This window comes from Psittacula echo (assembly GCF_963264785.1).
Source record: "Psittacula echo genome assembly, chromosome: 6".
Taxonomy (NCBI): Eukaryota; Metazoa; Chordata; class Aves; order Psittaciformes; family Psittacidae; genus Psittacula; species Psittacula echo.
Window position 1 is genome coordinate 40,061 of NC_137743.1, and position 25,596 is coordinate 65,656.

At 42.9% G+C, this 25,596-nt stretch overlaps 1 protein-coding gene across 5 annotated transcripts in view; it reads right to left on the minus strand.

Moving 5' to 3' along the window:
* Positions 1 to 293: 293 nt before the first annotated feature.
* The window catches only part of ALDH18A1 (aldehyde dehydrogenase 18 family member A1), a 37,844-nt gene continuing 12,541 nt past the window's right edge, over positions 294 to 25,596 (minus strand). For 3 of the 5 annotated variants that reach the window (XM_080622199.1, XM_080622198.1, XM_080622197.1), the window contains 16 exons: positions 25,302 to 25,525; positions 23,597 to 23,746; positions 23,402 to 23,506; positions 21,682 to 21,840; positions 21,022 to 21,112; positions 18,284 to 18,408; positions 16,773 to 16,917; positions 13,611 to 13,684; positions 12,852 to 12,951; positions 11,029 to 11,249; positions 7,161 to 7,298; positions 6,857 to 7,052; positions 6,583 to 6,704; positions 3,745 to 3,931; positions 2,076 to 2,171; positions 294 to 1,057 (listed from right to left, as the gene is read on the minus strand). In XM_080622199.1, the coding sequence (XP_080478325.1) occupies positions 876 to 1,057; positions 2,076 to 2,171; positions 3,745 to 3,931; positions 6,583 to 6,704; positions 6,857 to 7,052; positions 7,161 to 7,298; positions 11,029 to 11,249; positions 12,852 to 12,951; positions 13,611 to 13,684; positions 16,773 to 16,917; positions 18,284 to 18,408; positions 21,022 to 21,112; positions 21,682 to 21,840; positions 23,402 to 23,506; positions 23,597 to 23,746; positions 25,302 to 25,525 (2,315 nt within the window). In that variant the 3' untranslated portion in view covers positions 294 to 875. Of the gene's footprint in view, positions 1,058 to 2,075; positions 2,172 to 2,301; positions 3,179 to 3,744; positions 3,932 to 6,582; positions 6,705 to 6,856; positions 7,053 to 7,160; positions 7,299 to 11,028; positions 11,250 to 12,851; positions 12,952 to 13,610; positions 13,685 to 16,772; positions 16,918 to 18,283; positions 18,409 to 21,021; positions 21,113 to 21,681; positions 21,841 to 23,401; positions 23,507 to 23,596; positions 23,747 to 25,301; positions 25,526 to 25,596 lie in introns of those variants that run through there. The other 2 variants (XM_080622200.1, XM_080622201.1) reach the window with 2 other exon arrangements.

Below are 25,596 nucleotides of genomic sequence, written 5' to 3' on the forward strand. Positions count from 1 at the left end.
TGAGGTATGGCTGAAGGGGCATGGCGGGGGAGGGGCACAGAGCTGTTCCTTCAGCGACGAGCGTCTCTGCCACGGCGAGAGATCCAGCTCTGGATGCAGCACGCGGAGGAAGAAGCGTGCCTGCAGGCGTTATGCATGCCAAAAGAGTGACGAAGCAGCACTGCTCTCGGAGGAGGGGTTGCGGAAGGTCAAGTGAAACCAAAGGAAAATAAACCTTCGGTACAAATAGGTATCAAAGTTCCCATGGGAGACAGTTGTGTTATTTATCTACAATAGTAAACAATACAAAAAAATGAGATATAAAAGGTTTCTTGGTCAAAAGCTTATGCATTTGAAACACCTATGCCCGTATCACAAGAGTAATCAAATACAAAGAATGAAAGTTGTAAAGCTTTCTGGCTTTCAAGAGCTGCCTTCATCATAAGACAGAAGGGAGAAAAAACAAAACAAAACAAAAACCAACCAACCAACCAACCAAAACTCCAGCAGCTATCTGGCTTGTTCTCAGAACAGACAACAGCTGAACAGCACAAAGACTTAGAAAAAAACCTGACGCTCTGCCACTAAGCATATTTGCTATGAGTAACGGGATACAAAAAGAACGCAGCAGGTATTTAAATCTTCCCTTAGTTACCTGTGTTTTGAAGAATTCTATCTCTGGGAGAAGTCAGGTCAGTTTGCAAACACTAAGAAACAGAGTCAGAAATAAAAAAAAAATCTCACAGATGGGATAATTTGGTATTTGTTGTACTGTGGAGGGACCGAGAACAATGTTCCTGAGAATGAAAACTAAACTCCATCCCCAGAGTGCCCTGAAGTCTGAGCATCTCCAGGAACTATTTATAGCCCTGGGGCTTCCTGCTGCCCTCATGTTCTCAGTTGGTATTTCTCTGAGGGAGAGGGAGGCTCTCATGAAGATACTTCATGCTCCCATGCTCCGAGAAGTCAGAAACAACATGATTGTCCCCCCTCAGCAACCACTTTGTAGTTAAGAGTCCTTCAATTCCCACTGGTCCACGTGCATGAATACGGGAAGTACTAATTCCCACTTCAGCACCTGCAGGAAACACACAAGACAAAAGGTAGTTAATCTTCAGAAGATGTTCATATTTAGGAGTTTTGCACCCTTACTGTAAAACCAGCTGCCTTTCAGTGACCTGCTTTTCTCTGCTCCCCTCCAAATGCCAGAAGTTATGTTTACCTGATTTAAAAGTTAGAGGAGCTTAACTATTACATTATAACTTGTAATGTTTATACTTCTGGCTGCTACGGTGTTACTTTTAGAGAGAAAGATGTGAAAGAAAAGGTACCTCTCATATGGATCTTAAACTTATTTCCTGAGGGTTTAATCCTTTTTTTTTTTTTTAAATACTACATTAGTCACGATTGTAATCTCATCTTCTGTCCTTTTTAATCACATTGAGGAGGTACACAAAGACCCTAGCTAGAATTTTTTTAATCCAATAGAACACTAAATGTTGAGCTGACACAGTAATAGCCTGCTATGGAGATTGCTGAGTTTCTGCCTCAGGAAGGAATGTTTCCCTTGTATTCTGCAATCACAGTAGGTGCACTTCTTTATTTAAGCAACAGATACTCGGTTTGTTCCCGCCTTTCGTTCTCAACACTGCAGGGCTGGCACACCGGACAGCAGCTCAGTCGGCCCAGCAGGAATGAAGTATGGCATTCCTTACAGCATCATTAGAAAGACAGAAAAACTGTTCACTAGTTTCAGATCCTGTGTTGCATTGTTCTAGCATTACGTGCGTACAGCATACTTTATTCTGATTGGATAGAACTTCAAAGGATCCAAAACATCTTTGCTTCCTATGCTAAAATTAATCTACATAGTCTGTGTAGCAGTATTAGCTGGTGCTGACAGAAAAGAGATACTGTCTGTTGTTCCAGATGCATGAAATGTCTAGGCTTCAACTTTTCCTGTGGTACCATTCCTGAAAACCTTGTATTAGACAATAAGATCAGAGATTAATTCTATCTTCCAGGATTCAGACTGCTACACTTTTCATACAACAGCAAATCCTGCAGTCACATCCCTGCAGTATTTTCTCCCTTACCAAGTCCAAATCTGTAGCCATCAGAGAATCGGGTGCTGGCATTCCAGAAAACACACGCACTGTCCACATGCTGGAGGAAGAACTCTGCTGTTTTCTCTGGGAAAGAGGCAGAGAAAAATAAAATCCAGTACATAGAGAACGATCAGGCACTCTAGTAAACACAACACAGTACAGTGAACAGGTAACAATACAACTTTCACATGGAACCTTATCAGACAGTATTTAAACAGCCTGGGCTAAGACATGTTTATATTGTCTTCACAATATGCTTATGAAGTAGATACAGCTGCAAATGTTACAAGAAGCTTGCAAAGATTAGAAGAAAGCAAAAGCGCTCCAATTCTAACCATGTCTTGCCCAGAACCTGCAAACAGAGATAGTTATATGACTGGGGAGAAAGGACAACTGCCCCGAACAATATTTTGCAGTCAAACTGAGACAGTTAAACTACAGAGTCAGCTCTCCATTAAATCTCAGACATGGACTTGTTCCAGATAATAAAAAAATCCTAAGCTTAATTGCTATTGCAGGTAATATTTGGGAAATACCCAATTGCAGAAATACCCCATGAAATCAGCTAACTAAATCTGTTTAACACAGAACATGCAAGATCTGAGCAAGCTCAAGCAGAATTATACAAGTCTTAGTCCTCTAGATGACTCCGTTCTCTGTAAGATTGACAGCTGCAGGTCAGTCATCCTTAGTGACAAGGACGACTTATAAACTTAATATGATCACAGATCTTTGTGACATCAAGCTTTAAGTTTATATTAAGCTATATTAAAGATCAGCTATATTTCCAGTACACCCCTTAGCAAATCACTAGTGCACCAGGCCCCATGGCAGTGGGTTATGGTATCAAACGCATACCTTTTAGTGACACCCATTTAAGCTCAGCAAGAGGTACAGAAACAGAAGTCTGCTTGACTCACACATCTGCCCAGCCGCAGATCAACATGACCTTACTGCAACTGATCTTCAGGAGTTCCAGGCTTGGTCTGGTTGGATAATCAACCTTTGGCTGCAGCCCTAGCTATGTTTTGAACTGGCACAGTGTTCAAACAGCATGTGGGAGAGGTGCTAGAGATGGGAGCAGCACAGAGCTGCAAAAAAAGGAGCACAGGTTCACAACTAAGAGGCAAGAAACTGTGAACTGAGATCAATGCAAGTTTTGTACTAGGGATGCATAAGTGGGAAGTAAAGGACTAGGAGACGTAGGGAGAAAACATTTGTGGTCCTTGTTGACCAGGCATAAAAATGACATGGGAAGACGAAGTGGATAAAGTCTGATCTTCCCTACAATCCTTATTCCCACCAGCCTTTAGAGGCCTAAGGACATCTTCAGGATACAGGAGATGTTCCTGCAAAACCTTCTGATGCAGTAAGTCTGCACAATACAGGAACAGAAAGCAATTTGCCTGGCAAGAGAGTGTGCTGACTTGCCATTGGCCAGTCAATCAAGCATATTCCTTAAAATTGTGAATAAGGGTCACACAACGTTTTCTCTGAGCTAAAAAGGACTGTAGACACATTTAACTCATAGGCCTCCAGTTGGTTACACCTACTACAGACCCAACAGAAGAACAACTATTGCAATGTAAGTGGCTACACTAACACCAAGAATTGGCAAACTAAAACAGTAGCTTAAGGAAGCAGACTGATCACTAACCATTCTCTGTGATGATAACATCTGTGTGAGAACTTCCGTACTTGTGGATGTGTTCAACAGCCTCTTGGACACTGTCCACCACCTCAATGCAGCACTCCAGGTCCCCATATTCTGTGCGGAGAGATTTCACTTCCGAAGGGCTGAATGTCAAGTAAGATGCAAACTTTGGGCCAGCGTGAATCTTCACCTACAATAACAGAAATATTTTGTGCTGCTGACCATACCAATGTGTTCCAGGTAAAAGTGTGGCTTCTGGTACTCTGTGTGGACAGAGTGAATTTTCTTCTCAGCAGCCCTATGGTGCTATGTTTTGCACTTGTGACGAAAACAGTTTTGAAAACAAACTAGTATTTTTGGTTGTTGCTGAACACAGCTTGCACAGCATCAAGGCTTTCTCTTCCTTTAGAAAGGGTGTTGTTAGTAGGTCAAGAGAGGTTCTCCCCCTCTACTCTGCCTTGGTGAGGCCACATCTGGAATACTGTGTCCAGTTCTGGGCCCCTCAGTTCCAGAAGGACAGGGAATTGCTTGAAAGAGTCCAGCGCAGAGCCACAAAGATGATTAAGGGAGTGGAACATCTCCCTTATGAGGAGAGGCTGAGGGAGCTGGGTCTCTTTAGCTTGGAGAAGAGGAGACTGAGGGGTGACCTCATCAATGTTTACAAATATGTAAAGGGTGAGTGTCAAGATGATGGAGCTAGGTTTTTTTCAGTGATGTTCAGTGATAGGACAAGGGGTAATGGGTGTAAACTGGAGCATAGGAGGTTCCATGTGAACATCAGGAAAAACTTCTTTACTGTGAAAGTGACAGAGCACTGGAACAGGTTGCCCAGGGGGATTGTGGAGTCTCCTACGTTGGAGATATTCAAGGCCCACCTGGACAAGATCCTGTGTGATGTACTCTAGGTTGCCCTGCTCTTGCAGGGGGTTTGGACTAGATGATCTTTTGAGGTCCCTTCCAACCCTTGGGATTCTGTAATTCTCCCCCTCCCCCCGCCACTGTTCCCCAGGCAAAAAGGTTGGGATTGTGCAGGAAGTTGGGAGGGGACAGAACCACCACAGCTGACCTGAACTAAAGGGATATTACATGCCATATAAAATCATGCATGGCACTACAAACTGAGGGGAGTGTTTTTTTGAAGAAGAAGATATGCATTGCTCAGAGACTGGCTGGGATTTGGTCTGCTTGTGGCAGATGGCAGGTAATTAGCTTTGCCTCACTTGTATGGGCTTTTGGGGGTTGGTTGTCCATTGCTGCCTCTCCTTCCCTCCTCCTTCCCCTTTCTTCTTCCTCTTTCTCTTTCTTTTGCATATCAAACTACCTATCTTTCAACCCACAATCACAGCAGCTGAGACACCTAAACAATGAGAGACAATATACAATTGATACAGCAGAGAAATCCCCATGCAAACAAAACATAGGAAATTTTGACAAGACAAACATAAATGGGAAATACGGCACAAGTCTGCAAAATTTGAAGGCTTTTAAGAAGGTATCTGTAGAACGGCGTTTTCTTGTGCAACTGTAAATTACTTTACTTGCAAAATCCTGCTCAATCTGAAGGAGGCCTGCAAGAACGCTTGAGAGGGACTCTTCATCAGGGACTGTGGCGACAGGACAAGGGATGATGGGTTTAAACTAAAACAGGGGAAGTTCAGGTTAGATATAAGGAAGAAGTTCTTTACTGTGAGGGTGGTGAGGCACTGGCACAGGCTGCCCAAAGAAGTGGTAAATGCTCCATCCCTGGCAGTGTTAAAGGCCAGCTTGGACAGAGCCTTGGGCAACATGGTCTAGTGTGAGGTGTCCCTGCCCATGGCAGGATGTTTGACCTGGATGATCTTAAGGTCCTTTCCAACCCAAACCGGTCTGGGATTCTGTATTTGCATGTTTCTTGTCAGGTCGTATCAGACAGACGTAACATCCTCCCCACTGTATTAGGAGCTAGACGGGTAGTGGTGGAAATGTACTAGCCCTCACACTCCCCTCATTCAAAGTCCGGGGACCCACCCTTCACTCTGCCCTTCCAGATAAGCAACAAAATGACATTTAAAAAAAAAAAAAATCCATTAAGTGAGGACTTGCTCCTGATTACCTATCAGCTTCTTTTACTGTGACCCTTTCAACATCATCAGAACATACGGCCTCCCTAATTTAACTGCATTAATCACTGCCTGTACACTCTATTTGCCAAACACACACTGCTGCGTGAAAATCCTTGATTTATGTGCAGTTCACGCTACTTCATGGATATTTCTCTCCCAGTGCATCTCTGCTACCTGTACTGAGAAAACATTACCCATGTCAAGACAACTAATTATTATGCTGGCCTTTCACTGTTCCTTTGACATACAAGGAGGGTGGGGATAATGGGCAGGCAAGATGAAAAGTTTAAAAAATGTGGCTGAAGCATATTCATAAAGGAGAAAAACAGAAAGTGAATTCACTTGGATAAAAAGCTAAATTAATGAAGAAGAGGCCTTACATCTGGGAGGTTAACAGCAATTAAATCATAATTAAAAAGGGCAGAGAAAGGGTTCTGCGTATGCTTTTCTAAGGCAGATGATTTGCGCTATATAAAAGGAAGTATTTGTATCCCAATAATGGCACATAGCTGTCCTGAAGAAGCTGCCTTCAAGTCATTTCTACAAAAAGCCTTGAGGTTGTGTGGAGAATTAGAGAAAGTTCGTCTGTAAGTTCATTTACATGTATGAAGAGACATGCAGATAACTTAAGTGTTATGCCATCATAAAACTAAATATGGCTACACCAGCCAGACCAAATGTTTCTGAAGTGCTAGGAAAAAAAAAGCAACAGAACAAAACACAAGTATGAGTGACTAACCTGTTCTACTCTCAACATGTCTATGATTTGATCGAACAACGGGGTTCTCAGCAAGTCTCGATGAATTAAGAGAGTTTCCAGAGCATTACAGGCAGCAGGATATTCACACTTTGAGTCTCTGACTGAGGTTTAAGAGTAGATAATTGGTTACACAGCATTTACAACAAAGATTTTGAACAGCATATGAATTATCAATTACCATCACCAAATTGCATACTCAAGATACCAAGTTCAATTACATCTGTGTGATTTAAGTCACCCTCTCCCAGCTTACTTATTCGTGTAACCTTCTCAACGCTGGCATCTGTGTCCACATACACATGACAGATCCCTTCACTGTGTCCCATCACTGGGATTCCCTTAGCAGCTTTCTGGATATTTCTGACTAGCTGTGATGAACCACGTGGAATGATTAGGTCTATCAGCTTATCCAAACGACAGAGATCTTCTACTTCTTCTCTTGTGTTCACCTGTAGTAGTTGAATACAAACAATCTACAGTTTGAACACTCAAGTTCTGCTCATACTTTTTATACATACCACATCAAAGAAATCATTGATTTAATTCTAGGCTCTTACTAGTTGCACCGCATCTTTGACTCCATGAATGGAGAGTGCTTCTTGTGTCAGATGATGAAGGATTTGATTGCTATGTGCTGCCTCCTTCCCTCCTTTAAGAAGCAGGCCATTTCCACTGGCTATGGCCAAAGCAGACACCTGTCAGAAAAGAATTTATTTGATGGGGGGGTGGTCAGAGACAGAGTAATCTGCCTCTTCTATCAGAATAACACCCACAAAATAAGAACAGGATTTTTAACCCTGTTGATTTACTCAATGTGAATTTACGGTTTTCATTCTATGGCACAAAAAAAACCCCCAACAAATCAACAATTAAACAAAACAAAACAAACACATTACAAATAACAGCACATTTAACTCCAGAAATGAAGTGTGTTAAGTGTTTCAGGAACAAGCCTGAGTTTTCAGGGTACTATTGCCAGGGGCAGACTGCAGCAGACAAGTCAGAGAAAACCCTGGATGTAGACTCCAGTACGAATTAGGTAGCTATGTGGGCAATCACCCCAAGCAGAATAATTTTAGGTGCAAGAACTTCTGTCCCCAATCATTCTTGCAGAAAATGGCTAATGAGCTCTTCTATAAGCAGGAAGAACATTTTTATCGTGCTGTCTGAACAGAAGTCACAATCAGACAACAAGTATGAGGAAAAACCGTTGTAGACAATAGGCCCAGCATCACCCATATAATTTTGCTTTCATGTTCATAATCAGAAGCAAACAACTGATGCTGTTGGCTTTGTGTTTAAGGTGCCAGATTTCACCCATTTGAGACCAGCAACATATGTAGACCATATTTCAAAAAGTGCTTTGAAAAAGCCACTGCTTTTTGAAAGTTAGATAAAGAATTACTTCCTCTGTTGAAAATATATACCCAATTCCTTAAATCTCCAGACACTAGTTCTTATTGGTGTTTTCCCCACTAAACTGAAAACCTCTTTAACAGAGGGTGATGGTAGGTCTTACTGTTTTTCAGTTTTTTGTTCTTTTCTACAAAAGAGTGTGTCAGACACAACAAGGCTCTCTTCCCAGACTTATTTTATTTTGTATCCCTTTTTGTCTTTCCCACTCCTATTCACAGTGGCCTCACAATTTGTCCACCTCTTTGGGAGAAGGGGGAGGGAAATAAAAAAAAACACATTACACTCCTTTAGAAAACAGTCATCTCCTCTCCAGAACCTCTGCATACGGCCATCCAGTCAATTCTTTATCCACCAAGTGGTCCACCTGTCAAATTGATGTCTCTCCAATTTAGAGACAAGGATGTCATGTGGGACAGTGTCAAAACGCTTTGCACAAGTCCAGGTAGATGACATCAATTGCTCTGCCCCTGTCCATCAGTTTCGTAGCCCCATCATAGAAGGCCACCAAATAGGTCAGGCAGGATTTCCCCTTAGTGAAGCCATGCTGGCTGTCACCAATCACCTCCTTGTTTTTCATGTGCATGAAAATATGCATGTCTTCCAGGAGAATCTGCTCCAAGAGTTTGCCAGGCACACAGGTGAGACTGACTGGTCTGTAGTTCCCTGGGTCATCCATTTTCCTCTTCTTGAAAATGGGGGTTATATTTCCCTTTTTCCAGTCATCGGGAACTTCACCTGACTGCCATGATTTTTCAAATATGATGGCCAGTGGCTTAGCAACTTCATTCGCCAGCTCCTTCAGGACCTGTGGATGGATTTCATCAGGTCCCATGGACTTGTGCACGTTCAGGTTCTTAAGGTGATCTTGAACCTGATCCTCTCCTACAGTGGGCCTAGGGTCTTAATTTTCACAGTCCCTGCATTTGTCTCCCAAGGCTTGGGTGGCGTGGTCAGAGCATTTACCAGTGAACACTGAAGCAAGGAAGTCACTGCAAACCTCAGCCTTCTCCAAATTCAGGGTAGCCAGTTCTCCTGTTTGCTTCCAGAGAGGGCCCACATTACCCACAGACTTTGTTTTGGTGGCTACATACCTACAGAAGCCCTTCCTGTTACCCTTATCATCCCTGGACAGTCGCAATTCTAACTGGCCCTTACCCTTCCTGACCTGAGCCCTTGCTTCCTGGACAACATCCCTGTATCCTTCCCAGGCTGCCTGTCCTCACTCCCACCTTCTTTAAGCTTCTTTTTCCCTTCTAAGTTTTTTCAGCACTTCCTTATGCATCCATGGAGGCCTCCTGGCCTTCTTGCCCCATTTCCTTCTTGTCAGCACACAACACTTCTGAGCTTGGAGCAGGTGATCCTTGAATATCAACCAATAGCCTTGGGCCCCCTGCTCTCTAGGGCTTTATCCCATGGAACCTTACTGAGCAGGGTCCTGAAGAGGCCCAAGTCTGCTCTCTTGAAGTGCAGGGCAGTGAGCTTGCTGCATGCCCTTCTCACTGCCCTGAGGATCTTGAACTCCACCATCTCATGACTGCTGCAGCCAAGGCTGCCTTGGAGCAACGCATTCCCCACCAGCCCCTTCCCGTTGGTGAGCATGAGGTCAAGCATGGCCCCTCTCCTTGTCGGCTCCTCTATCACTTGCAAGAGGAAGTTGTCTTCCACATAATCAAGAAACCTCCTGGATTGCTTGTGTCGGGCCCCCCTGAGATATCGGGATGGTTGAAGTCCCCCACAGGGACAAGGGCCTGGGAGTGTGAGGCTGCTAATAATGGTAGGCATGGGAGATTAGTGCCTTTTCATTTCAAGGGAACTTTGCCTAGAGCGTACTCCCTTTCAATGTGAAATGGGAAGCACTCACAAAATTTAGGCATGAAGTACCACGCTGTCCACTGGTTGAGTCCCTCTTCCTTATAAAGTGTCTGTAACCATCACTTTCTCCTCGAACACCTGCTCATGTTAGAGAACCCCTTAATCCATCTTCCTAGACACTAATGTTAGTTGTGGGAAACAACTTGTGTTAATTGTGGAGTTTTTTTGTTTACTTATTAAAAATCTACTACAGTTGCTCAGTATAGTAGTTGGGAGTTAGAAAATATGATTAAGGTTGCCTCTACAATATTAGTTCAGTCCCCGTATTTGCATACATTATAACAGCATTTACTGACAGCAACAGTCCCACACAGTGCTGCAGATGAAGGTGTTTGATTTTTAAAATGCCTGCCTTATTCCCAGCACAACATAAATGACATTCACTTACAGTACACCAGTCAAAATTTCACTAGCCCTTCCAGAAACGTCAGTACCCAAGAACTCAGAACAGCATTCTTCCTCACACCCATCTCACAACAACTGAATAACAGTTATCATTCCGCCTCACACAAGCAGTGTCAGTACAGGACAGACCACTTAAAGCCTGCAACTTCCGTGCTTTCTGTGCTCAGCCATTTTTTATTGGTTTATTTTTTTAACCATGTATTCCTAACAGTTACAGTTAATTGCTAGCGTATGTATTAAACAGTTCCTGTTTAATCCTAGCCTGCAGCTCAGCTGTAGGCAGCATGGACAGATAAAACAAGTGCTTATCGGTAGGAGCCTCACACGCTATCAGTTAGGCACTGAACATAAATTTTTAAGACAAATGCAGAACTTTCATCATCTGAAAATAAGATAACTCTTATGTTGGGTTTATTAAAAACAAAAAAAACCCCAAACCAACAAAGAAACCCAAAAACCCCAAAATGCAAAACAAATTAACAAAATAAAAACCAACCAAACAAACAAAAACCCCACAACCAAAACAACCCAGGCCTGAATAACTCCGCAGAAGGACGTCCTAACAGTATTTCTGCAGGAAACACAGGGATGCCAACAAAACCCATTTTAGAATAATCTACGCAAGAATCCCCTGAGACAGTACTTCTCACAGCCTCCCAGTTGCCCATCAACAGAAATACCCTTTATTTTGTCATCAAAGAATTCCCAACAGTGTAAATATGCCTTCCTTACCTGTGGAAGGCAGTCAGGTCGGGACTCAAAGATCACGAGAAGGACGCCAATAGGCACTGTCACCTGCTCCAAATCCAGGTCTTTTGCTATTCGTGTTCGGCGAATTACACGGCCGACACTGTCCTGTGAGGATGCTGCGATCTGACGCAGACCAATAGCCAAGCTGTTCAGCTTCGATGTAGACAGACTCAGACGTTTCAACAATGGAAGGGCCAATCTCCCTAAAAGCAAGGAAAAATTGTACTGGAGACAGGGGGGCCCTTGCTACAGGAGAGACACTGAGGTGCTACAGCAGGGCCAGAGAAGGGCAATGGAGCTGGTGCCAGGGCCTGGGGCACAAGTGTGATGGGGAACGGCTGAGGGACCTGGGGGGTTTAGTCTGGAGAAGAGAAGGCTCAAGGGGGACCTTATCACTCCCTACAACTATCTGAAAGGAGGTTGCCATGAGGTGGGGTCAGTCTCCCAAGTAACAAGCAAAAGGACAAGAGGAAATAGCCTCAAGTTACGCCAGGGAGGTTTAGACCAGATATTGGGAAAACTGTCTTCACCGAAAGGGTTGTCATGCATTGGAGCACGCTGTCCAGGGCAGTGGTGGAGTCACCATCCCTGGAGGGATTTAAAAGTCATACAGATGTGGCACATGGTTTAGTGGTGGATATGGCAGTGGTAGATTTATGGTTGGACTTAATGATCTTAAAGGTCTTTTCCAACCTAAATGATTCTATGATTCTATAGATTGGTCTGCCTTGGCTCAAGCAAAAGCAACTTAAACAAGTGGTGAACCTAAGGAAAATTCAGTTATTTCCTACACCCTAGGAAGAAACCTACCTGAGATGAAAAATGCACAGCATTAAGTCCAGTTGCCACAACAAAACTGCCCAAATGTGACAATGATTTCACCACCACCACATTTTCACTTAATGCGGTTTAAGTGATCTGTACATGAAGCAACATCAACATCCACAAAGATAAGGTTTTTTCAATTTCTAATACTGCTGTATGTCTGAATTTCTTAGAAATATACATCCTTGCAGTAGTTCTGGAAGGTCTGGGCAGTAATTTCATCTTTCTATATTACAGCTAGAAATCTCAAAGCACAGATGCATGTATAGCATTTCTGTTCACACTGCTCAACAACTGCCTGCATTTTCTAATCTAAACACGTTCAGACAAGAAGTTAACCCAGCTACGTCCCCTCAAGTGCTCTGGTCAGTAACAAAAAAAGAAATGGTTCCCTGTCTTCTTCCACAAAGTATTGCAATTCATGATATGTCATTTTCATACATTTGCTATCCCAATTCCAATTTCTGACTGAATGTATCAGTCTAACATGGAAGAATGGGCTTAATCCAAGCTACCTAAAGGGAACCTTCCTCAATCAGAAAGGGGCATGATTCTTTTTCCATACCAGGAATTTAAGTATAGAGACAACAGCTTTCTCTTCAGGAGCCAAAAATAATTTTAAGCAGCCCAGAAAATATTCACTTTATGCATGAAAGTATCAGAGGTGATGTTGTCGTATTTAATTTCTGAGCAAGCCTCGTTTGGCAAAATGGAGCACTGATTTTTATTTATTTATTACAATACACTGCTTTATGTTTTGCAAGGCCTCGGGATCTTCCCTGATGAAGGCATCCATTTTAGGTAATTAAGGAAGCTGCAGCTGCTTACACTGAGAAGGTCTCAAGGTCCTGGGTTCACAACTCTGTGACAGCCATACTACTCAATCCCAGGAGATGGAAGATGCTAGTTCTGCTCATTTCCTTTGAGGCCCCAAGAGGCTCAAGTCAATAGGATTACCATGGAAGGACTTGAAATATTACCTTTATTTTCAGCCTCTTCTAAGTCCTTTTTGTTTGCCAAGAGAATTTCTTCTCTCTGGTCAGTTAGTAAGTCAGCAAGACGATAAATAATTTCCGCTCTCTGAAAGAGAAAACAGTTTCTGAACTGACTTCTTATACAAGGTCCATGTTAGTTGACATATGGTCACCTTCAGTCCATTTATGCTGACCACAACCTCTCAGTGTCTTGACTTCCTGAATACTTGGGGTCAGCTGATTTTTCCAGCCTGCATCACATTGAAAAAAATGAGGCTGAACAGTCCTTTGGCCTTTGCTTTGCTGTTTATTATCTTGCTTTTCATGCCCAGTCTTCTTCCCCAAACCCAGAATGTTCTTTCTTTAAGACCACCCTCTCTTCTTTGCAACAGATGCCACATCTTATCTACCCAGCTGCAGAGTAGTAATTGGTTGTCTGCACCTCCTCTTTTGCATACACTACCCACAGGACTGAATGGAGCAAGTTTTTCCAGGCAATTCTTCAGCAGCTCTGAGCACAATTAATTTGTGTGATATTCAACACTTAACATTTTTAAAAACCCACATGAAAGCATATATTACTTCATAGCCCCAAGATACATTATGTTTTTCTCATCTCTTTAAGCATGCTCCAATCCAAATGATAGGTCTGGCACACAAAGAATAGATTCTTGACCTAAGTGGCCCATCTGTGTTATAAATTGATGTTGTAAAACTTGCCACACATTCACAACCTTAACAAATGAGGCCATATTGTTTTGTCACCTGCTCAGGCTGTAGAGCTGCCAGGGTCCTGCCACCAGTCCGAGCCATTTCACCCTGCTGCTCTACTGTAGGACCTGCAAAAAACCGCCAAAATACGATATACAGACAAAGTAACAGCACATGTGAAAGTAAACACTATCCCTTCCATTTTCCACCTTTTTTTCTGCAGGAAAGCAGGTACAGAGTCTGAAACAGACATTCAAGAAAACTGATGTACAGGAAAACCTGTACCTGATACAATACTACCGTGGTCCCCAAAGGCAGACAGTCATGACAGAGATTCTGTGAGGTCACTGCGTCAGAGGCAGAGGCGCACCTTGCATCAAAAAGACTTGACAAAGGGGAAAAGAACCAGGATTGCTAAGTCTCAGGCTACTGAAAGAAGAGGCAAATTTTGAAAAGTTTAAGTATTCAAATGAAAACAGAAAGGATTATAAAATAGCATAGGAATGTATAAACAATAATGGAAGCCAAAACCCAATCTGAGTTAACAGTTCACAGAAAATTTGCTTCCCTCGTCTCTCCCTGGACACATTTCAGAAGAGCTCCTGCAGAAGGGTGGGGTTTGTCTTTTTTTTTTCTCCTGGCAGGACCTCAAACAATCCCTCTCAAACTGAAATGATATAGAACAGGTCAGTTGTTTCTATTTCTGAACAAGTCACCAGGTTCAGGCAGCATTTCCCCAAAGAGTTTGCAAGCAGCTCATGGATAAACCAAACTGTGAATTTTAACTCCCCTAAAATTGTCCAGTTCTGGGCTCCCCAGTACAAAAGAGACATGGACACTGTGGGGAGAGTCCAATGAAGTGCAGCAAAGCTGATGAAGGAACTGGAGCACCTCTTGTACGAGGAAAAGCTGAGAGAACTGGAACTATTTAGCTTCGAGAAGAGGGTTCGGGGGGATCTCATCAGTATGTACCTAAAGGAAGGGTGTGAAGAAGATGGAGACAGGCTCTTTTAAGTGATGCTCAGTGACAGGAGAAGAGACAATGACACAAACTGAAGCACAGGAGGTGCCTCCCATCAGAAACCACTTCTGCACTGCGTGGATGACCAAGCACTGGCACAGGTTGCCCAGGGAGGTTGTGGAGTCTCAATTCTAGGAGATATTCAAAAGCTACCTGTACACAGTCCTGGGCAACCTGATCAGGGGTTGATCAGGGGTAGGACCAGATGACCCTGTCATCTGCCATATTCTCTCTTCCAACCTTGGCCATTCATCAGTTATCACAGAATGGTTTGGGCTGGAAGGGACCTTAAAGCTCATCCAGCTCCAACCCCTGTCACGGACAGGGACACCTTCCACTAGAGCAGGTTGCTCCAAGCCCCATCCAACCTGGCCTTGAACACTGCCAGGGATGGGGCAGCCACAGCTTCTCTGGGCACCCTGTGTCAGCACCTCAGCACCTTCATAGGGAAGAACTTCTGCCTAAGAGCTCATCTCAATCTCCCCTCTGGCAGGTTAAAGCCATTCCCCTTGTCCTGTCCCTATACGCCCTTGTCCAAAGCCCCTCTCCAGGTTTCCTATAGCCCCTTCAGGCACTGGAGCTGCTCTAAGGTCTCCCCCTAAGGAGCCTTCTCTTCTCTAGGCTGAAGCAGCCCAGCTCTCTCAGCCTGGCTCCGAAGCAGAGCTGCTCCAGCCCTTGCAGCAGCTCCATGGCCTCCTCTGGCCTCGCTCCAGCAGCTCCATGTCCCTCCTGTGCTGCTGCCTCAGAGCTGGATCAGGACTGCAGGGGGGGTCTCCCCAGAGCACAGCAGAGGGGCAGGATCCCCTCCCTGAGCTGCTGCTCACTCTCTGGGGGTGCAGCCCAGCACACGGGGGGGTTCTAGGCTCAAGTGCGCACTGAAGCCAGGTCACTGGGAGATTCTCACCCAACACTCCCAAGTCTTTCTGTGATTTCTTCTGCAGCCAAGTTACTAAGCCACAAAAGGCCAAGTGTAATTCACACTAAATAAACATGAAGCAGTGTAGAGGGGAAATAGAATAATCAGACCTTAGTATTGTCACAAATAATATGAATTACTATGAAAACATCATCTCAGTGAAAATCAACATCAAAAAGCAAATTAAATGTTTGGAATTATTAGAAAGGGCAATTAAAGAACAGACCAAAAAATATCATCAATCTTACTAAAACTCAGCTAGGTCCTGCCATCAGATAAATTAAAGCTTCATTTGCATCTTGAAATCTCGATTTTATGCCCATCTCAAAAAGACCACAACAGAATGAAAACAGTTTCAAACAAGAGAAACAGGGATTATCAAGTTTTTGGAACAGTGTCAGTACAAAATGTCTAAGACCAAACCTCTTTCACATGGAAGAGAGATGTTGAGTGGAAAGACTATGTCTCACATCTTTGAAGTTGAACAGGGGCTGATCACCTGTACAGGCAGTAGGGGCATTCAGTGAGACTATCGGGATGAAAATTCAAAGCCTTCCCCACCAACCCAAATATTATTTAAAGCAAGCAGTCTTCACATAATTCTAGGTGCAGAGTTTACATACAGTATCTAGCTAAGGCTCTTGACTATTGTGACACTGTGTATGCCAAGTGTTTACATGGGTTCAAAGGATGATCCAACAAATTCATACAAGAAATCAATTGAGGATTATTATACACAAAGAAATTTGCTTGGCTTAAAGCTCAAGTCAAATGTGTCACTCTGTACTTGTTCTAAAGACACACATCTTTGGTCTGATTTTCTCCAGTGATTGTTAAAGTGATTCTCCAGTGACTGCTGAGCTGTGCCAGCAGTGTAGTGGCCAGAAAATATTTCTACCTACCATACCAGAAGATTGAATTGTAAAATGAACTTACATTAAGAAATAAAAGTAAACACTATCTTAGTTCAGCTGCTCATTCTATGTCCACATTTTCACACTGAAATCTTCAAAGTTAGATGACAGAGAAGACTAAAAATGGTAACAACTCTACTCATTGAATTCTTCAAATGCAAGTCTGATGCAGCAGTTTATCAGCTGGAGGGAACCAAAGCAGAGAATTCAAAATTTCCTATTCCTACTTTAGAAAATACCTTTCAAAATCCATTTTTCAAGCAGGGTGTGGCTTCCCAGTTATTGCACAGGTCTAGCCAAACTGTAACTCTAACCTTTCATGAAATCTCTACAAGTCTCAATGTACACATTACCTCTGTACTCACCTGCAGGTTTTACTTCTGAAAAAAAAGTTCCAACTTTTTTCCCTTCCACAATGTCTGTGATGACATGACCAGAGATCTTTGGGTGGGTTCCATTTGCAATCACCACAGAGGTGCCTCCTTGGAGGGCCCATAGAGCTGCTTTCACCTAGTGAAGGATAGAGCCAGTTTCAGGAAATTCACTTTTTATTTGAATCACCACTTTCAACAAGACTTCTTGCTCCACTTTGATGTCGAAATTCAAAGAACATTCAACGCAATTCAGGAATTTCCATAATGATGTAGCACTGAATGAGATCACGTATTTGTGCCTTACCTTCCTTTCCTTAACTAGCTGCCCCTTTATGAGTGTACTTCAAATTTTCCTAACAGCCTGCTTTTGTCAAGATTTCTGCAAAGGCATTTTGATCATACGTTATTTTTCATCATTACCTTCTGTTTCAAGTTCTTACTGTTTGAAGAAACCAATTTTTCTTTTTTTTTTTTCCTTTTTTTTTCCTTTTTTTTTGTTGTTTTTTTTTTTTTTTCTTGTTTTTTTTTTTTTTTTTTTTTGTTTTTTTGGTTGTTTTTTTTTTTTTTGGTGGTCGTTGTTTTTTTTTTGTTTTGTTTTGATTTGGTTTTGTTGTTGTTGTTGTTGTTTTTTAAGATGCTGTTGCCAATTTCCCTGATATGGATCAGCCATTGATAATTAATCACTTTATGGGACCACAGAACACTACTTGTAGTGCAGAGCACTGCTCTTGCCCCAGGCTTAGCCACTACCATATACAATTAAGTTAAATTATTCAATACCTTTAGCTATTTAAATTACTCCCTTAAAGTTTGAGCAGCTAAGCACTCCTTGTGGTTCTGGTTAAGATGTAGATGCATTCTCATTGTTTATAACCCTTTGGTGAAGTTTTTAAGTTTGCTGAAGAAGCTGAAGTTTCCACACAATGTTTTCACCTACTCTGTTCACATTTCCCATTCAAGTTCTAATCAGATTTTTTATTTCTTTGCTTCTAGTTTTTGCTTGGGAGTACACCTACTGTTGGAATAGTAATTTCATTCAGTAGGATCTCAGCCTCTCCTGGTGTGTCAGACGCTCCAATTCTGTAATCATATTTATTGATTTATGGCTCTCTGCTGGATTCACTGTCATATGCTATATCCTCCTTGTGCTACAGTGTCCAGAACTAGACACAACTCTACAGATGTGGTCTCACTAATGCTGACAGAGGGAAATACTGATTTCCCTCGATGATGGCTATGTTCTTTCTAATGCAACTCAACCAGGACCCCTGCATCCCCGCTTTCCAGCCAGTCAGCTCCCCAGCCCGTATCACTGAATGGAGCTGTTCCTCCCCAGGGATAGGACTTGGCATGTCCCATTATTGAACTCTATGAAGTTCTTCTGCCCATTTCTGCAGCCTGTCAGGATCTATCTGAATGGCAGCACAATCTTTGTAGCTATCTCCCATTCCCAAACCTGCTTTTCCTTCCCAATTACAAAACAAAATGTTCTATATTTCTACCTTGGCTTCCATGCCTCCCATTCCCACTCGAGATTTGGTTCCAAATGTTACAGATTGCTGATCTCCTGGGTAGAATATGTCAATTAGCTTAGCATCATCAGATCCTGGAGGGCTGTCAAAGAGTCCTGAAATAAATAACAAAAATCTCTTAGTGTTATATACCCTCATCTCCAAAGCTCCCCATGGAAAAAGAAAGAAAAAAAAAAATCCCTGAGGCTGAAAAGCTGTATTCCACTTCACAGGATGGCAAACTCTGACTGAACCCTGCTTTTCGTGGAACTAAAAGCTCAAGAACTACAACTTTACTGAAAGCATAATGACTAAGAAACTGAAAGCCCCCATGCTGAATGGCAGCATGCAGGCTGGGAGGTAGTGACATTTGGTTGAGGTTACAAAGACTTTTTTATATGTTCAATATAAAAATATGTATGTAGGCTTACATATACAAGCCCATAACTAAACAGGCAAAGGATAGTCCTCCTCACCAAAATCTCAGCTGACATTCTTGATTGCTGGGTTGTACAGTGATAAACTGGGCAATTTAGAAATAGGTAAAAAGGGTAACTATCGAATTCTGCTAAGAAGGAACACCACACTAGAAGCATACTAATTTTTTTTAAAAAAATCCGGTAATTCTATGTAAGTCTGTTGTTGACTGACACTTTGGTTTATGTAACATGTTAAACCTGAACTTGTTACACATTAAACCTGAACACCACACTTCCCAGAAATTCTATGTGAACAAATACTGGCATTACAAATTAGAAAGCACAAGTGCAGACTGTGTCCCCCTAGCTGGCAGAGGACAGAACATTAATCTTTCCATAAACAAGATGTCACATTGAATGAATAAGATTAGGGGATGGTGGTGTTGGGGGTTAATTTTTTTACAAGTTGTTTTGACTATTGCTTTTATGAGTTGTTCTCAGTAATTTCAACTAGAATCGACTATGAAATCCAGCTGAATATGCTAAAAGAAACTGCGCTTATGGAAAGGCATCTCCTTCTTCCTCAGGGCTTACAGTATGTGCCGAAGTCCAGGATTCTTTCAGGATCCACTGAAAGAAACCCAGAGAAGATGAAAAAGACTATGTGAGTTGCATGATGTGGACTGCACTGATCTGAAACTGCATTCACTACCCTTTTCTCTCTCTAGAAAAAGACCTTTAACATCCATAGGTGACAGACTTATGTCACAGCAGCATAGATCAGAAGACTAGGGCAGTGTAAGCAAAATGCCTGGGTGTCAGGAAAAGCTAGCAAGTTCCACAAGGATGAGGAACATCCAGAGGACGGCAATGAGGATGATCAGGGGAGTGGAGCACCTCCCATATGAAGATAGACTGAGAAAGTTGGGGCTGTTCAGCCTGGAGAAGAGAAGGCTGCGTGGAGACCTCATAGCAGCCTTCCAGTATCTGAAGGGGGCCTACAAGGATGCTGGGGAGGGACTATTCATCAGGGACTGTAGTGACAGGAAAACGGATAACGGGTTCAAAAAAATGAAAAAATGAACATGAGCCGGCAGTGTGCGCTCACAGCCCAGAAAGCCAACCGTATCCTGGGCTGCATCAAAAGGAGCATGACCAGCAGGTCAAAGGAGGTGATCCTGCCCCTCTGCTCTCGTGAGACCTCACTTGCAGTATTGTGTGCAGTTCTGGTGTCCTCAACATTAAAAGGACATGGAACTGTGGGAACAAGTCCAGAGGAGGGCCACAAGGATGATCAGGGGACTGGAGCACCTCCCGTATGAAGACAGGCTGAGAAAGTTGGGGCTGTTCAGCCTGGAGAAGAGAAGGCTGCGTGGAGACCTCATAGCAGCCTTCCAGTATCTGAAGGAGGCCTACAAGGGTGCTGGGGAGGGACTCTTCATCAGGGACTGTAGTGACAGGACAAGGGGTAACGGGTTCAAACTTAAACAGGGGAAGTTTAGATTGGATATAAGGAAGAAATTCTTTACTGTGAGGGTGGTGAGGCACTGGAATGGGTTGCCCAGGGGAGGTTGTGAGTGCTCCATCCTTGGCGGTGTTTAAGGCCAGGTTGGATGAGGCCTTGGGTGACATGGTTTAGTGTAGGGTGTCCCTGCCCATGGCAGGGGGGTTGGAACTGGATGATCTTAAGGTCCTTTCCTAACTATTCTATGATTCTATGTTTCTATGGATATAAGGAAGAAATTCTTTACTGTGAGGGTGGTGAGGCACTGGAATGGGTTGCCCAGGGGAGGTTGTGAGTGCTCCATCCTTGGCGGTGTTCAAGGCCAGGTTGGATGAGGCCTTGGGTGGCATGGTTTAGTGTGAGGTGTCCCTGCCCATGGCAGGGCGGTTGGAACTAGATGATCTTAAGGTCCTTTCCAACCCTAACTATTCTATGATTCTATCTGGAAGGCAATAACCAGGACTTGTAATGTACCTATAATTCACTGAAAGAAAGAATCTGCTGCCAGTAGAAACAAACTATTGTAGAACAGTATTTGGCTTAAACTCCTGATTCTAAACACGTATATATAAATCATGACTACATCATACAATTCTGAGAAGCTAGCAGAAGTACCATAGTACATATGGCATTCTGGGTTCTGGAACAAGTCCAAGTTCACATGCATTCTGACAGTCTTTAGCTTATGCAACAGTACAACATTGGATATATCCCTTAAGGACTTATGTGGTAAGTAGTAATTGTCCCTGTAAAATATATGAGCTGAAGAGATCAGTAAACCCCAGTTAAAGAAATTACTCACAAACCTTCTACATCTGAGAGAACAATCAGGAGATCAGTTTTCATTTCCACAGCCAGTCGTGCTGCCAGACTGTCATTATCCTTCACACTTATCACCTGCAATGCACATGCATATCAGCACTACTGAATAGTGGGAGGAACTAGGAAATACTCTGCTGCAGCATAGAAAAGCAAGCTACCTCAGCACTGTCAGGTCCTTCTGAGCTTCTTTGTTTACACCCATCAGAAACTTAGAAAGTGATCTCTGTGTTAAAGTAGATATACTTTTGGAATGCAGTAAAGTGGTATCAAAATTACTAGCAGTGTGATCAATACCTGCGTGCTCCACCTTGGTGCCCAATGACGGGGGCAGGGTATTAACTGACCCTGCCTTTAAGCAGGGGTCCTGGACTACATGACCTGCAGAAGTCCCAACTTTAGCTCTTCAGTGAAAACCAAACCGGACATACTTGCTTTTGGCAGAGCAGACATCATCTGCCCTGCTTTTCCCCCACAACACTATACCATGTCAGAAACAGACAGGTCAGCACAGTCTCCATTCACACTACTAATTTTATATATTTGTTTTCCATCTGCAGGCTTCAGAGGTCCCTGATTATGGCATTAGTAAAGCACAGATTAGTGCTGTACCAGCAGGATCCACCCCTTTGCAATACTTTACCCACATTTACCCCCTGCAGATCACTGTTTGGCTCTGGAGGTGGAACAACAGCATCATTAGTGTTAATTATAGGGACGATATTCATTCTTAAAAGCTCATGCAATGTTCCATTTAAGTTCCGACGCTTCTGTTCATCATGGAAATCCAGGTTGGTGACTAAAATCTAAAAGAAGGAAAAAACTAACATTACTTAGCCTACCACTTTCCTGAGAACATCATAAGTGTACGTATTAACATGCCATAACAGATCAGTCATGCCTTTCAGGTCACTGAAGAAATATAGGATAAAGAATACAATTAAGAAATACTCTTCCCACAACATTTTCAGGTTTATGTGCCTCAACTTCCACTGGAACCTACAATAGCTTTTCTTAGGCTGACAGATCACAGGCTCCAAGAATCAAGTGGGAAAAAAACCCCAACATAAGCAGAACATAGATGCTGATGATAATTACTAAGACCCAAAACAATTCAATAGCTTACTTAAGACACTGCCTTTCCTGCTCTCCCTCACGCTGTAATGTTTCTACTGTTACAAGCAGGAGGGATGCCTCGTCTCAAGACTTTTCTTCAGCTCTAGAACTCACTTTTCTGAAAGAATCTTGATGTTAAAGCCTCCTGCATGCAGACTTCACCCCCTTCCTTTTACTATTTTAAGGAAAAAAGCCCTCAATGTCTGAAGAGACTTTTTTTTTTTTTATTTTTACTCTGCCATTGGATATTTGAGAACTAAGCAAACACAACCACCGCACAAATGTTACAATAGCACTTGGAATCAAAGTGTACGCTTACTTTTCTGGCATGGCCAATCAATTCTTTTAAATCAAAGGAATAACAGTTGTCTACAGACTTCAACAAGAGTAAAATCCAGTGCAACTTACAGTGATTGTTAGATATACTGTAAACATTTTAGTGATGTCAGCCAGGCAGTCTCCCAGCAAGACTTCACACTTTAAGTACCTAAATTTATTAAAAGTCTTTAAAGAAATAAGGCCTTACAGTTGATGCCATTCTGTATTCTCACAGTATCTAAGACAAACAAGCTTGTTTATGAGTACTTCAATTAAATGCAGTTGCAGCATCTGGTATTGGTAGAAGATCCAGGCTAGGAATACCATCACCCGCAAGTTAGAAAGGATTGAGGAGAAGATGGACAGGAAGTTCCGAAGTGTGGATATGCACTTCTGTCAGCATTACAGAATGCATGGCAGCAGTTTGGCCACTTGAGATTTTTAAGTACTTACTTTGGATCACCAACTACAGATTTTGTTACAAGATCTTAACAGGCACTCCCCCACCATACGTAAGTGTACGACACACATGAACACCAAAAAGAAAAAGCCCATTTGCTTCACCTCGATGACAGCTAACTCCATTTCAGAAATACTTAGCTTATACAGGAGTGCCCTGTTACCATCCACACTATAATAAGCCCCCAAAGTAGGATGGCAATAGAAATCATAGAATGGTTTGGGTTGGAATGGACCTTAAGGTCCTGGCAGTGCTCAAGGCCAGGCTGGATGGAGTCTTGGGTGACATGGTTTAGTGTGTGGCATCCTCGCCCATGGCAGGGTGGTTGGAACTAGACGATTTTAAGGTCCTTTCCAACCCTAACTATTCTATGATTCTAAGTACAGCAGCATATAAAACATGGAAAAAATGCAACAACAATTCCGTCACTGACTGAAGTAGCAAGTCAGTCTAGAAAAGCAGTAATCCCTTACCTGAGCTGCACAGATGCTGTACTGAGTAAACATGGCCTCATACAGAGCCATCAATCCACTCTGGCCAGCTGCTGCACAGGCTCGGGCCTCCAAGACTGGAATAGCCTACAAAGATGAAGAAGAGCTGTCAGGCAGTGCCTTGAGCAGGTACTACCCAACATTCAAGGGAAAACAGGAACGTCGCTAACCACTCACCATATCTTTCAACTGACTCTGGCCTGAATGAAGCGCTTGCCTCACACTCTGAGAAAGCAAGATCTCATGACGCAACCGCTGCTTCCCAAAGGCTACAGCACCACTGGTGACAATCATCATCTCCCGGCCCTGATTTTGCAGCACAGACACCTGTAAACACAGTACATAAGAAATAGGAGTATGATCACTGCTAGCATGACAGCTCTGGCTATTTATAGATAAACCTTAGGCTCATCAGTTCTTGCTAACACAAGTGTTTCGCTTTGTCCATGTGCAAAGCAAGGCAACCACCCCTTAAGATTCTCCTGCACACCTTCCCAACCCCTTAGGAGCTATGCAAAGACTGCATGCAGTCTATAGCTTCTGCTAAACTTTCTTTTCACAATACCAGGTTTTATGTCAAAATTATGCTTAAATTTTCAGAATACCTATTACGTGGTAAGACTTCCATGCCCCTCACCCTCCTCTTCCATTGCTACAGATAAGGAATGATATGATGAAAAAAATGTAAAGTAGAAGCTGTCCCTTCCATCAACCTTTTTATTCACAATCCATTCCCAAAGCTGCCATTATACAGTAACTTTGAATGCTACAAGTGAAGAAGCTAACTCAGTACAGCTTTTAACTACTTCTTCCTCACATGCATCTGGCCAGATTCCTTTCAAAGTTCTAAAGCTAAACATCTTACATTAAAGTATTACGTTAACTTTACTTCCCAGAGAAGACATGTTCAATCACCCCCCCAGAGTCATAATTTCATTTTAGAGACTCAATCCATGAGTTTATCCCCAGTTTTTTCTACAAGTAATGAGGTTTCAGGCTCTCTCCTGGACAAAATCTGCAAATCCTCAGGTAATCAAGAAGGGCCTACTCTTTCTGCAGACATCACAAATTTCAGTGCAGCTTTCCTACTAGATCCAACTAATGTTCCAGTCATGTCTTACCTACTGCATAAAAATCTCACTGTGCAAATCTCTCCCTCTATACTGGGGCTGGCTAAGACAGAGGTAACTTTCTTCAAAGGGGGCCATATTGCATTGTGTTTTGGATTTCAAGACTAAAACAGTGTTAATAACATTCCGATGTTTTGCCTGTTGCTAAGTAGTGCTTGCACAGCATTAAAGACTTCTCTTTTTCCCATGTTGAGAAATACTTTCACAGCATCGAGGCTTTCTTTTTCCCACTATGTCCCATCACAGTAGGTAGGCTAGGGGCTGGGCAAGAAGTTTGGAGAGGACATATTATGGACAGCTGACACAAACTGGCCCAAAGGACATTCCATAGCATAAAATATCATGCTCGGTAAGGGAACTGGCATAGCAGAATAGGAAAGAGCAGCGGCTGTCTTCCAAGGTGGCCATCACCTGGGGACTAGTTGAGCATATATCTGCTTGTGAAAGCTAGTGAGCGATTGCCTTAGTATCCCTGTTTCTTTTCCCCTTTCCTTCACTTATGGGGAGTGAATAAAGATTTGGGTGCTTAGCAACTGGTTGGGGTCAACCCACCACACCTTCAAACACTTATTTACTGAGTTACATGGTTTATCCGCTACCACAGCACAAGGGATGAAAAAGCAAAAGGCCAACATATTGCTTTAATGGGCCATCACCGTTTTAAGAGTTTTACCCTACAGTCTTCTGTGCCATCCAACAATCAACAACTATCTGAAGTTAAAACAAACATTCCACTTAAGTCCCAGAATTACCTGCTCTACAATAGATGCCAGCCTCCCAAGCGCCAAGCCACACTCATCCCCTCGAGTCACAACAGCACTACCCAGCTTCACTACAACCCGCTTTGCATGCTTCAGCTCACTACGGTGCGCAAATGATTTTCCATGTGCACGGCTGAGTGGCATAGTGATAAATGGGATGCTGCTCCAACAACGGATGGATTCATTCCTTAATCTTTGGTTATGGCGCGGGAGATCTGTGGTTAAAAAAAAAGAAAGAAAAAAAATGCAGTTTTGTTTCATTCACACTTTAAGGCCTTGAAGTCAT